Below are 15,000 nucleotides of genomic sequence, written 5' to 3' on the forward strand. Positions count from 1 at the left end.
GGCTTCTAAAATTAATGTAACAGGCACAGCAAATGGTTTCTCACATTACCACTTAATAAATTGGAAGCTGATGTGTGAGAATTATATTTACTTACATACACCAAGTGCTGATCATGCTCAGAAATCATATTCAACTGTCCAGCAGGGCTTAGGCAGCAAGTGAGAGAGACTCCACATGAGCTGCAAGTATGGTAGCTTATCAGATAAAATTACAAGCATAATGATGACTGTACAAAATAAAGGGGCAAATGTTGGGGTATAGGCTATAAGAAAATAATTTTAAATTCTCCTTACCACCCAGGGTGTAAGCAATAAAACTCTTGATTTAATAATCATAAAACTTCCTTATTTTTAATTGCCACTAACACGTGATTTCTAGGAGACAGGAGTGGGTCAAAAGCAGGTAGGAGAATTCCTTCTATACCTGAAAATACAAAAGAATTTATCGATGTCTATTTTTAAATTCAAAATCAACTATGGTACTCTATTGTACAAATATCAATACTTTTTATTTTATTTGCTCTCTCTCACTGTCCTTAATTCAGGCTTCAAAAGCATATAAAATAAAACTTGTTTTGAATGTTATGTGTTCTTTATGTAGTTTCAAAATACTGTATAATAGTGTATAATATCTGACTGTAGGAGATATTGCATCGGTGCTTCTCCTCACTAAGTTTCTTAATTACATAAAGGTGGCAAGTATTTATACATGGAATAAGAGCTGTTGCAATCTGCACCAGTTTCCTCAGTAAATTTTATTAATGAAGTTTTAAGTGAACAGTAATAAGCATAAAAATATTTTGATGACTCATCAGTGTACTGTACACATAAAAATACAATGTACATAAGGTAAAATCTAAACTAAGAATTCAGTCACAAAATACAGTACCAACTTCGAGTTAAAAGCATGTTACTGTATTCTTAATTAATCCAATCACAGTTATGTTTCTTTATTTGGGAGAGGAACACCTCCATGTATGAAGAATTAAACCGCAAGCCTGCTAGTTATCTCCATGGGTAACTATAGTAAAGTCTTCTATTACGTCTTCAAAAATCCCTAGACCAGTACTGCCCCAAACTCCACAGTCAGCATGCCCTCGACAGCCTACTGCACAGCCTAGCCACTAATAAAGTGACCTGCACAGCAACTAGCACAGCCTTCTGTGAATTCTGTCTTACAGCAAATAAATCTAGGCTTACAGAAAAGCCAGAATATTCCATTTCAAATATGAAGTCTGCTGTAACTTCTATCAGAAGAATCAAGGAATCCTAACAACAGTGCTGAACTAATTGAACCTCAAGCAAAATCAATATGGCTCACCCATCTATCCTAAAACTAAACTACTTGGCACTAGTCTCAATAAATTCTTACAGCAGTTTATAATTTAGCAATAACAAGACTCTGATAACACCACTCCTATCGTATAACTGTTGTTACGAGATAAAGTTTGCAAAATTAATCAAATGATCTTCTGAACAGCAAAATTTATCCTGAAGTCTAGCATATTGACGGTTCATCAACTATGATTATTATGATAAACGACATACTTTAAAAGCACCACTTACCTTCCTCATAGAGAAAGATTAGTCTGTCCAATAATATTACAGATTCCACTACCGGTGCTAGCAGCAATCTCAGAGAGTAATAAACGACTACCTGTAACAAATAGTCATCGATTAAAGAAAATGAAGAACTTCAAGTTGTGTATGTTTGGGGGTTATATACCTCAGGCCCAGTCATCTAACATAACCTTTGTATACATTTAGAAAGATGACAATTAAATTTCTCTGAGCATAATCATCAAAATCCCATAAAGGATAAATAAATAAGAATACTTTGGTAAGGAGGACAAAACCATAGTAAGAAAGGATATAATGGCTAGGTTCCTTGCATTTGTTGTGTTAAAATACTTTCACAATATTTAAGACCAACAAAGCAGTAACTTCTGGGCAAAAACTATTAATCATTACATAAGAGAAAAATAATCACAACAAATGACACTTTAGATTTAAACAGCAATAGAACACAGCTGTTTCCCTGTCAACCTGATCTTGTTGGAACTTTGACACATACAAGTGAGTGATTAAAATTTAAATAACTAAAGGTGCTTATACCAATTATTATTATTATTATTATTATTATTATTGCCAGGTAGTTTAGCCAGACCACTGAATTAACTTGAAATACAGCAGTAAAATTGGTCTCATGACCACCATGAACTTGGACAATGATGTAAAACAAAAGATTATCGTCCTATGCACAAAATCAACCAAGTATCAATACATCATAAAAACATTCTCGAATGATAATATTTACCTTTAGTGATATACATGAGATAATTAGATGAAGGCAATGCTATTAATATAAAACTTTCAGCATGAAAAACCACAACCCTCTGAACTGGGCACTAGAAAAAATCCTTTCGACTATCTTACCTGCATCCAACGACCAAGATTTTCCTTAGTTTTCTCACTATTTAAATCCTCTTTGTTGAGACTAACATCCTTCAGTCGACTCACAGCTGCTTCTGCATACCTACGAGAGAGACATTCTTTGAAATGAAATCGCAATGAAACCATCCAATGCGTTTCTAAGAAAATTGTCAGATAATTATTTGGCATCAAGAAATTATGTCAAAAGGGATATAACTAAATATTTGTACTTTTTCCTGAGATTCAAAATATCTGTCAAAAGAAGTCAAAGGGAGATTAAAATAACTGCTTTCTGTCCTAGACAGTACATTTCATCGCCCATTCCTTTTTATATCTTCTTAACAAACTATTCTCCTTCTCTCAAACTGCCTCACTCTCATTTTTTCCTCAAGTTTAAGAACAAATCTTTGATAACAATAATCTTTTAATACGATAACTGAACTCACTGCACTGGACTCATTCCTATATAATCATCTACTTGCCTTTAAGATATGTGCACTATCATGGATAAATAAAAAAATTATCTTTCAACTGCAAATGCTCTAATGCCCTTCTTTTACTTTCCAGATTTTTGTAGCATGTTTAACACATAAAAAAGTTCTTTCTTAAGCTAAACTGAGGTTTCATTGAGGAACAGTAAAGATATACTGAAAAGATAAGTTGAGAGAGAGATATTTTGAACAAACTTCAAACCTTAATTCTTATTAACTGCCAAAACTACAAAATAATCATAAACAGACTAATCAAGATATAATCCATTCATTATTGAGAGGCTAAATTAATTTATTACAAAGCTTTAACCCCAATGTGAATGTTAATATTAACAGAGGCAATATTCCCCCAAAGTACCAATATGAGACAAATTTTGATAGCTTACTCTGCAAACTCCATTTTATGGGCATGGTTGACGGAACGTAACCCAGCATGGCGATGTTCAGGCCAGTGTTTCACAATAATATCCTCTAACGCTGCTCGATAGCAATGAACCTGTCAATATGAAAAACAGAGCACTTGATTGAAAATCTTAATATTTAAGCTATATCCAACGAAAAAAGTTCATTGTACTTGTACAAAGTAAACTTAAATTTATATGATATGAGCCCTTTACCATTCTATCACAAGAAGCTTTAGAGGCAGGCATAGCTTAATAACATTCTGGGCACAAAACATAAAATAAATCTACTAAACAATACCACATCTTTACAGAAATTATACTATGAGAAATGATATTTATCATCTCAGAAAGACCTAAGACATTTGTTTTATGACTTTGTAGTTTTCATCCATTTTTTCCCTCAATTTTTGACATTTTTTACTTATTTATACCAAAAACATTTTAAAAGTAGCCTAAAACAGTGTAATGTACAATAAATATGAATAAAATTCATTATCCAAAAGGTCAAAATCCTCTTTTCATTACTGTACACAAAAACCACTAGAAAATAAATCTAGGTTAAGGTTTAAAACATGCCATAACAATTGTCTCGAGTCCAACATGTGAAGGAAAGATTTTTCTATATGTACTCTTAAAATTGTGTTTTACACAGCCAAGCTATTAATAGCAACATAACTAAAATTTGAAATTTATTCAGGATTTCAGATGAATTACGGACAGAAAATCAAATTTCCACTGATATCCAATTCTAAGCTAAGTACAAAGATGACGAGCATAGTCATATAAATTTCAACTCACTTTGAGGTTATCCGCACCCAAATGCAGACGCTCCGAGTACATTTCGATGGCGTGACACGCAACCTCCCTTGCTTCGTAGCTCAGGTGATTGCCTTTCAGTGACTGAACAAACTTGCTCATTGGGTAGCCTGGATAACTAATGCCTGTACTGAAAAATGAGGCAATAATTGAATCTATTGCCATGAGGAATGAAATGGAATGCTTTACTCTGAAATGTATGCTGTTCTGTGCAGTGTATACTGGATAATTATAAGTCCCACAGAGGGGAAACTTCATGAATTTTTAAAATTTCATAAACATAAAATATGAAAAACATGAGCTCTAAATCTAATTACAAAACTAATGTAATCTATTGGTATCAATGTGATTTTGTAAACTTGAAAATGGTTGGATGTTTCATGTATATTTTTTCACTTATACCAGTCAGCTCTGTATTTGTACATTGTATACATATAGCTTCAGGTTTCTTTCTTGTTTAGGAGTCTTTGCATTTATCAATTATTTACAAATACCTTGGGGGCGTTCACCTCCCACTGAATACATGTAATATGGTTATTGAATTTTTCAAGCTCAAGTTTGTAATAGGTCTGTCATTTCTCAGACTTCACTGATCAAGTATCAGCAGTAATGACTCTCAAGAGCAGCCCGAGTCCTGGGGATCAATTCATGCAGTACTATCAAGTGCCTGCCATTTTCTTTTAAAGGTTACTTAAGCACCTGGGACAATTTCTAAGAAAGAAAAGGGCTTATAAAAAATGGGTTTTATGTGAAACAAATACTTACTCATTCACAGTCAACTTCATGTAACAGCAGCCAACAGACACAACACCATGACATGCTGGCGAATTTGCAAATATACGGAGTAAGGTTGGTCCCAGATCTCCACATGTATGAAGACCCAGAAGTCCATGCTCAAATCCACAGGATTCCAATTCTGGCCAAGCACTGGTCACGACCTGCAACAGTTTTAAAATACATGAGGATCTAAACAGATCACTGAATTTACTAATAAAAAAAAAACCACACATTTCAGGCAGTCTTGTGTTTGCATGAGTAACTAAAATGATTCCATGAGATGATTCTGTGGGTTGCTAAGGTCATACATCTTTGATACTCTTAAAGGGAGGCACAGCTGTGAATGAAGTTATACTAGAAGTGTTCTTTGGTGATTTCTGGCTGTAAAATGAGCTGCAAAAAGAATAAGGCATCGGTTGAATATGGTATAAACTACTCATGGCACCTGCCTCATCAAAAAATGCTCTGGTAGCCCTGTACACAGGCTGCACCTGGTTAGGTTACATTAAGTTAAGTTAGGTTAATGGGGCATGGGCAGGACCTGGTCCAGGCTAATGTGACATCTTTATATCCCAAGAAGTGTCTTAGTAGTAGTCTCAACTTCAGACGAAGGATACAAAGGAAAACTAAGTACAGATATGTAAGTGATTCCAAACAAATAAACGACACAATACTGTACTATACTTGTGCTTACTTTTACCACACTGTTGGAAAGTGCATCAATTGCACACATAACAACAGCAACACCAGAGAAAAATTAACAAAATTTTATATGATATATTCATAAAACACAAACTAGAAATATAATGAACTGTTAATTTTGCATCAGAACAGAAAAAAACAGCAAACATACACTAAGTAGGTAAATGCTGGTTATGCCAGCCTTTGAAAAGCCGTGGAAACACACCCAGTCATCAACGAAACACAGCTCTCACACACCAAATATCAAAAATAACAAGGATAAGTGACGAGTAAATACTCCAGAAAAAGCTAAATGGAAACTTCAAAGTAATTATGACCGCGAAAACGAAGCAGACAAAAAAATGGATGTCAGTGAAAGCAAATATGCAAAGTAATTATTACCTGATAAAATCTGAGTTACCAGACAAGGATACAGGAGGTACTTGTAACAAAGTAGGGTTCATTCCCCTCTTTATCAGTACTTTACTTGTTGCTAACCAGATCTTCATTGTTTATGTGATCCATAAACAAATTACTTCATTAAAAGAGGTTTTGTAATTTTGTAATTTGTGATTTTAATAAAATTAAAATCACAACAGACATGCTCATATATGAAAGGCATTCAAATATGTAACAGTAGTATGAATAACCAACCTCTCTAAATACTTGAGGGTCCATGTTGGGTTCTAAATGACAGTGGGTGTGTCGTGGAGGTGGTGGTAATGGCGGAAGATTTTCATACTTGCGGTGCATCTTATCAACAGTCTCCTTTAGCTGATTATCAAACTTTCTACAAAGAGAGAGGAGTGAAAATTATTTAATCAGCTATGTCTAACAAAGAATTTAATACCAATAGTACTTTCATAATATTTACAACTAAAACACTAAAGTCAAAATACTCCTAGTCTTCATCAAAAGTGAGAAAAGAAGAACAGCAGCAACAAACAAATAAATATACAAAGGGCTGAACACAAATTTCTAGAAATTGTAAAATTAGCCTATTCCCAGTCTAGGAAAACAAAAACAGGATAAAGAAATGGCAAAAATACTAAAGTAAACAAATAATGTACTTTTACGGTACCCTTGCAACAATGACTTAAGTCAAGGAACTACACAAAATAGGCAATGTTCTCAAACAATTTTTCATACAAACCTATTACTTATAGTTAGACAATTTGTGCATGTAAAATCATCTTAGATGCATCAGTCCCTCTTAAAAATAAAGAAAACAGCAGTCAGCTGGTAGTACAGTACTTCTATGCATGTTTGGGTTTCAATTATCTACAAGTGTCATTATTCAGGTTGTCAGATCCACTGACTGTGATTAGCCCTTCTCTCAGTTCCAAATATTTATGACCAAAGCTGTGCATACTTCTACAACCAGCTCCCTACAAGAAGTCTGCATAACCATCTGTCAATTTAAAATGGACAAATTTCTCTACACATATCAGATAATAAAATAATCTGCAAAATATCAAGCCTGTATTTGTGTGAGGACACAGCTGACTTCCGGGGATTAACATAGACTCCATTGGATTAACTTACTTTGCACCTCTGATGAATTCATCCTGAGCTTCTAAACATAAGACTCTCACATTATGGCCATACGCCAGAAATCTGGAAAGATGTCCCTGGCCAGAACCAACGTCAACCATCAGGCTATCGCAAGCACAGCGAGCGACGTTTCCGGCAATATAAGCTAAGCGGGCAACTTCATGCTGTTTCTTGGGCTTGAGATGTCTTCGGAAAACGTGCTGCAACAATTTGTGTTGACCAGTCTCTGGAATAGAAGGATTTCTTAATAAACAGGGAAAAACTAAAATCATGACCTTTCGTACAGCAGGTGGGAAAATCAGACTCGCAAATGAGATGTCTAGAGTCACAAATCTAAGCGGCAGATGCTTCAGATACTTATACAACGCAGAACATTCAATGATGGCAATTATACACAGTACAGTACAGAGTACTGCATTTTTATGACTTATTCCTCTCTAAGGAGGGTGGTCCTAACCAATCGTTTTTTGTACAAAAATCTTTGTAAGTCGCTGTTATCACTAAATTAAATCAAGCAAATGTGGCTAAAAGAAAATTATAGTAAAAGTAAAATGCAAAACAAACTTTCCACAATGAGTTGAATCTATCCACAGGAAAACTGCTCAGAGTAAAAGCTAAACCTTTAATTGGCTCTTATGTAAGTAGTGATAGCTGATTACTGTTTTCTTCTTAAGAAGAACTGAAGCATCTAAGACAACTGTGGGGCACACAAAATGGTTACTTACATGTAATGGGTTTGCTGTGAAACAAATATTACAACACACAGAAATATAATAACACAGGTGTGCAGTATAATGAGAAAATGAAGCTTATCTTACTTGGGTTGAGTTCAGAAAATGCCTCTTCCCAGGATACAACTGCTGTCTCCTGCAGAGGATGATTCGTACTTAAATTAGTCTCATAATTGTCATTTACAACATCCAGTTTTGGTGTGTCCGAGTTGCTGCCGTGGGAGCAAAAAGATCCTTGCTTGAAATTTGTTGCGCAAGACGAATATTCACTTTCCGAAACATGCCGATTCCTGTGCCTCCTTAGATATGCTTTAAATGAGGCATCTGTTGTTACGGACTTTCTTGGGAGGGTATATGCAAAGGCTGATGCGCGAAGAGCTTGAAGAGATAGGGGCCAAACTTTCTCTTGCCTAAAAGGGAGAGAGGAAATATACAGTATTTATCAAGGTAAGGATTTAATAGTCTAATCAATTTGATAGTACTGTACAGTAATAATTTAATATACATAAAGTAAAACATTCTTATTTAAGACAATTTATTTATAAAATCATACTCAGTGAAGCTTCGCACTTTATAACTGAAAAATTGGTAAAAAACAATAAAATTCAACAGAGTTTACACATGTTCAACAATTTAGCTGTTGGTCAAATAACAATTTACAAGCTATGCAAATAATCTCATTTCTTTCTTAATGTTAATGTACAGGGTTTTAAGTATATGTGATCCACTGGTGGAAAAATGAAAATCTCTGAAGATAATACGGTAATAGCAAAACATACCTATAGGACAGTACTTACTTTTTGGGGGTAGTTAAATTGTAACTTACCAACCAGACAAAGGCCAAAATGTACCATAAGTACTGTAGTAATGAAACGCTGATACACAATATAAGCATTTATACCTGTCAAATAAAAATGCAAAGTACAGCAAGGTAAAAAAAGTACAACTCACCAACAAAACATTAATGGCTGGTACAGGCAGTCCCCGATTCATGATGGGGGTTCCGTTCCAGCGGCGCACTATAAGTCGATTTCCGCCGTAAGTTGGTGCTTATTAATAAATGGGCGCTGTAACTTGATTACAGTGCCATAACTAGATACCTATTCTTGTTTAAAGCAACCGTTAATGGTGCTTACGGCACCGTAACTTGATTACAGCACCATAACTAGATACCTATTCTTGATAAATGTATTTGAAAAAGATCAGAACGTCCTAAGTCGGTGCGCCCATAACTCGGGGACGCCCTGTACGAAAACACACAGAAACATCATCACAAAATTTTATGTTTTTGTATCAATCAGGTCTAGAGCCTTGCTGTCAGCAAGATAGACACACAAGAAGTGAGGTTTTCAACTACCTCGAACCAAAGGTCCTACAGCATGAACACGCAAACAGTCATCTGAAGATCTTGAAGCTATTATTTTCGAATGGAGTGTTTAGGAATTGTGAAGGCCACAAAACATGCAAATGTAATTGATGGGTTTGTGACATATGCCTGAAATTTGTTTGAAACAATAATGACAACGAAGATGAAGTTTTGAGAAGAAAATATCTATACAAACCTAAGAGCGTTATCACATAAGAAATCTGCGAGCTGAGATGGAGTTAGCTCAATAAGAACTTCCCTCCAGCCTGGTTTAATGTGATTCCATAAGTCTTCCGTGAAGAAATCCTGCAAAATATGTAAATTATATATAAATAGTAAGGAATTTTCACAAATAAATAATGAGATTAAAGTAGAGTATTATTCACAAGTAGATTCTCTCAATAATAAATTCTGTGGAGATTTGGGACATTTTTTCAAGGAATAAGCTCATCAGCAGTTATTTGTGAGTTTCACGCTTTGCATAGGAAGAGTGCTAGTTGATGATCCAATCATCTAGTATAGTATTTTAAATGGGTAAATAAAGCATAGGAATACAAATGGAAAACTTTAGTCTCATCATCATTAAAACAGTATTACTACATAAGATTTTCCCTTTACAGGCCTAAACATGCTATGAGTTCTCTAAATTGTTTTGGGTCTTTTCACTCTTCACCTGAATTTTCACATTATCTAGGTATTTAGTTTTAATAATGTAAAGCTAATTTTTTCATGCAAAACTACCAATCACAATTAGCCTTAATTTACAATGTAAAATCCCCCAAACGCATACCTTCTGAAGGCTTGATGACAGATGAAGAATAACTAAATAGTAACCACTGACTAACTACTGGTGAGAGAACTGCCCTAAAATGGAAGACTGCAGTATCTGCAAAAATACAAAACTGAGAAAAATGGTAGATACTGCAGTTTTCCCTTGCCTTACTACTGATTTTGCATATCTCAATTTCAAAAATTATGCAGATACTGCAGTTTTCCATTTTAGGGCAGAGAACACCTATGATTCAGCAATATGAGGAAAGTAACAGCCTCATTCTTTTAAGCAAAGCTTTCAAAATGGCCATAACAAGGGGACTTAAGAGTAATAGCTTATCTAGAACTGATGGATTTGTGTGAAAAATCAGATTTATATTAAAATAACTTCATTTCATCACCTCACATCTTCAAGACTAATAGAGGGTTGCTGTCTGGTTGAACATGTCCATGAAAACCAGTTCTGAGACCTTGCTCATATTTCTTGCTGGGGTGCCTCAAATAACCTACTGGGTGTTCTTGCAATTGCTCACCCTCCTGTCCCTAAAAGTACATAAATTCCTCCGTGTCAACCATCTTCCTGAAATATAGTGTCTGGCCACAATTTCAACCATAAATTTTGCCATATTAATCTCCTAATATTATTCCAGATCAGAGCAACCACATCAATGGCCCCTTTGATGTGGAACCACTCCCGAAGTCTAGCACAGAGCAGGTGAAGTTTAGCAGCCTTTGCACAAGAGATGCATGATAGATATTGGATGAACCCTTGGTCCAATGATGCTCTTCTGTTTGTTAAACATAAGACTAGTACCTGGGGCATTTGAAGACCAAAAATGTAGGTTAGTATAAAGGAAGTAATGGGTTTGTGATAAACATACATATTTCAGTAAATAATATACAGGTACCTGACCATCACTTAGATAACCAAATATACCAAATGATTAAATGTTCCCACTAACTCTTTGAGAATTAAAGAAAAAGTTTTAAGGTTACTGGCACTGCAATCCAAATTTACAGAAATGACTGTGGCTATTTTAACATAAGATAGTTACAAACAGTTCTGCTTTACTTACTAAAACATAGGTATCAAGAAGGCTTCGGTACATTTCAACAAATTTCACGGAGTTCTTAAGAAACTCCTTCCAGACGTCAACATTGTCCTTGGTTATTCCTATTGATTGTACCATTCTTTGACATTTATTTTCTTTTTAAAGTTTAAGAAATGTCAATCTGAAATAAAATAGGCATATTGTTAATAAAGTTACAATTACCACAATGTTTTCAAAGTTACAAGGAACTACAGATGCAAGTCAATTTAGGAATTAAAAGGTGCAAAATTAAGTAAATGTCTAAACAGTGGACTTGTCAAGCCTGGCATTTCGTCTATCAGTTTTCATGTAACAATGCAACTAGATTCTGTACCAAGATGTCAGTTCCCTTAACACTGTGACAGGAATTCTTATTCATCATTAACAGAGTTCCTAAAACCTTAACAGAGTTCTTAAAACCACAAAAAGAAGCAGAAAATTTGAATCACACAAAGTAGTATAAAAATTTTAACTATAAAACTATTCAAATTTTTCTCGATATCTAAGTCTGGGTGTCAACAGGTGCTTTATGATGAAGAGGTTAGGTTGTATCCCTGTAACTGCCATTGCCAACTATTTGATATTGATTACTTTTAACCTATAATAAGATACAACAACAATATTACAGTACAGTCTGTGTCTATTTTAGTTTTAAGAATTCTTTCTTCTATGACAAAATTTTTGCAAATGTTTACTATCTCAGTTTACGACTTTGGTTTGTTGTGAATATTATTTTACTTTAAACCGTTACTGCATTTTGGACTTGAAGATGTAATTTTCCAAAGTTTTAAAGTGTGTTTTGAACATTTCAGATATTTGTTTCATTCACAGACAAGTACTTTTAGAGATAGTGGACCCACCTTTATATCCTACAATTCCTGGGACCACACTGGGGAAGCAGGGGTTTTTGGTAGGCAAAAAATACAAAATGAGTAAAATACAAGAATCTTAATCCCACTGATAGTTTAAGAAATGTTTTTCCACTACTATCATGCACTGGGATAAGGACCAGATATCCTAGGTTAGGTAAGGTTAGTTCGATCATTTACGGGCGTTCAAAGCACACATTGAAACATAAGAAAATTATATTTTCATGTCCAAAACACGATAACGATTTAAAGTAAAATTTTACCTGATTTTGTATTCTTTCCTCCTCTAACATTTGGTCCACCTGAGTAACATCATTTACCAAACTGGCCAATTAGTGTTTCAAAACAGATTTTGCATGATTAGCTGCTTGTTTTCTATGTAATCATGGTTCCAACATTGTAACATTTAATCATGCGTTGATAGGGCTTTGTAAAATGCCTATGTATCCACAATACTGTGTAAAAAGGAAAAAATTGTCATATATGGATGTAAGCAGGCTCCAAAAAACTTGTGCACTTACAACATAAGCCTTTACAAAACATGAAATAACCTAGGCTAAGGTTTTTCATAAGAGATAGTTTTGGATATGATTTTAGGGTTCTTGCAAGTAAAGAACATTCTATTTGGATGTGTGAATTCTGTGTAAACAGGAAAAAAAAGTCTCATTTGGATGCGAGCAGGCTTAAAAAAACTGGCACTTAGAGCGTAAGTGATTTTAAAATATGAAATAGCCTTGGCTAGTGTTTTTCACATTGGCTGGTTTTGGACACAATTTAAGACTAACAAGTACAGAATGTTCCATTTGGATGAGTCTAAGTTCTGAAAATGACGGTGACTTAAAGATATTATACATATGAAATATGATTTTGCTGACAGTTACTAATGCATATGGGCAATAGGCCTTGCCTAGATATTCAATTGTGACAAAAATTGGTAAATTGAAATTATTACAGGCTTACGCACCCATAATCCAGTATTTCTAAGTAATAGCTCCGCACGACTGTATAGGACGGTTCCGTGAATACAAGGGTCATTACGGAGCCATATGTTCAAGAGGGGATTGGCTATGGATATCTATTATAAAAGGAACCACACTAACCTAATGTACCCTAACCTAACCTGACCTAGCAGGCCGTGTTACTTAGCCAGGGGGCGGAGGCCCCCGAACCCCCCGGGTAAAGGAAACCGCTTTTTACCAAAAGCTCCCCTATGAAACTGCGCATGTGCGATAGCATTCCAGAATGGCCAGCATACATAAACATAATCAGTCCTGAGGTTAATCACAGGTTAATTACAGTCGACCGACAAAAAATAACGATAAATTCTCGATAAGCAACCAAAATACTATAGGAGTATTCAATTTTTAAAGAAATGCCCGACACGGAGCTAATGCTTAGTTCTACCCGTATTTCTAACAATACGGAGGATCCCATTCAGAAACCATAGCCATGGGGTCATGGTGTTCCTAGGACTATACGATTTGGGGTATGGTGCTTTACCCTAGGACAGGCCTTTGTTAACTTAGGTTATAGACTACTAACCTAAGTCCCTGTATTTCTATAGGGCCTAATTATCATATTACCTGACAAAAAATGCATTATTTCTCCCCATAATTGCTAGATATATGGTAATAATGAAAAATAAATAAACAAACAACCACGTGGTTTGCACAAACAATGATGGTCAAAAACTCGTACCTAAAATAAGATATAATCTAACATACAAAACCTCGAGAAAATATTCGGTTAATATAGCTTATTTAACAATAAATTCATCTATTAAATAATTACCAAATGATTTTCATTGGTAAAATAAACAACTCTGCAATACTCACCAAAAAAACCTGTGTTTTAAAACTATCACAAATTAAGTAACTACCTGTCAAACGAACTGTCAAAATCCGAATGGTAGTCGAGGGAAGAATAGTAGTAGTAGTAAAGTAAAGCTCTTTCTTTTCAACGGCTCTCTCATTTTGCCTTTGTAACGTCTATAACCATTATTTTTTGCCGTGTATGAATTTGTATCTGTGAAATGTAAGCTTATTTTTTTGTAATATACTTATGAAGCTCTTACACTAGTTACTTTCTGACTTGAATTTCGTCTTGAGTCAATTGTATATATCAGTTTATAAGTTGAAAATGGCTACGTTCATGAGTATTTGACTTGTGTAAGAGAAACAATTTACATTATGCAGTCGATGAGGTTTAGAGATCATCCCCTACGTGCGTTTATTTAATATCAGTTGCTGATAATTTTGGATAATGAAGAATTGAGCCAATAAAAGTATACAGGTAAGGAATATAACTTATGTCTACGGAGATTTTGCATAAAGATGTCAGGCCTATAACGAGGTGCTACATTGGAGAGGATATGATCTACCTTACCCAGTCTTAAAAATAAAATTACTCTGTACATGGTAAACTGTATCATAGGGCTATTTATGATTAATATATTTTTCAATGTGCAGATATATCTAAACATTGCCCTTATTATTTAGTTTTCTCAAGAGCATTCATGAAAAGGTAAGAAAGGTCATTTAAAAACAATCAATAAAAGCAAAATAACAGAAAAATCCAAAAACATCTTGATAAACTAATCTTCTATGATCTCAGGGTTACAGATTCTTTGAGCCCTTAAATAAAATCATCTGGATTATCCTCTACGTCTCTAAGGGCTCTAAGAATTTGTAGCTCTGAGTAAATTTTTAGAAATTTATTTTAGAGAATGCCAAGTTGAGTGTCTTGTTTTCGAATAACCATACTTAGACAAGACTTTTAATTTTTTCTGGGAGCCTGCCTACCGATTCAGTGAGAATTCCAGAGGAACTACAGAATTAACTAAATATATTTTTGAGAATAGCTATTTACGACTACAAAACTGAATGCATTATTGTTTAATTATGAATATAATGGGGAAAATCGCTTTGTCAGTCTTATGTAAGAAACAATACACCATTTTTCACGGGAAGCTCGGTCAAAAATAACGAAGTTACATCTATTAGCCCCAAATTCCAAC

General features: G+C 34.6%; 1 protein-coding gene across 2 annotated transcripts; it reads right to left on the bottom strand.

Moving 5' to 3' along the window:
* Positions 1–324: 324 nt before the first annotated feature.
* LOC136852354 (methyltransferase-like protein 25B) lies at positions 325–13,947 on the bottom strand. Of its 2 annotated transcripts, none has more exons than XM_067126935.1 (12): positions 13,864–13,947; positions 11,101–11,257; positions 9,450–9,559; positions 7,975–8,297; positions 7,148–7,382; positions 6,257–6,392; positions 4,910–5,082; positions 4,127–4,274; positions 3,311–3,420; positions 2,437–2,536; positions 1,567–1,657; positions 325–424 (listed from the first exon to the last, which is right to left on the bottom strand). In XM_067126935.1, exons 2-12 carry the CDS (start codon positions 11,212–11,214, stop codon positions 333–335), a joined length of 1,632 nt encoding a protein of 543 aa, XP_066983036.1. In that variant the 5' UTR covers positions 11,215–11,257; positions 13,864–13,947; the 3' UTR covers positions 325–332. The 2 variants fall into 2 exon arrangements, with proteins under 2 accessions (XP_066983036.1, XP_066983035.1); XM_067126934.1 differs by having other exon boundaries at positions 13,820–13,921.
* Positions 13,948–15,000: the final 1,053 nt, after the last annotated feature.

Source organism: Macrobrachium rosenbergii, chromosome 25, assembly GCF_040412425.1.
Source record: "Macrobrachium rosenbergii isolate ZJJX-2024 chromosome 25, ASM4041242v1, whole genome shotgun sequence".
NCBI lineage: Eukaryota > Metazoa > Arthropoda > Malacostraca > Decapoda > Palaemonidae > Macrobrachium > Macrobrachium rosenbergii.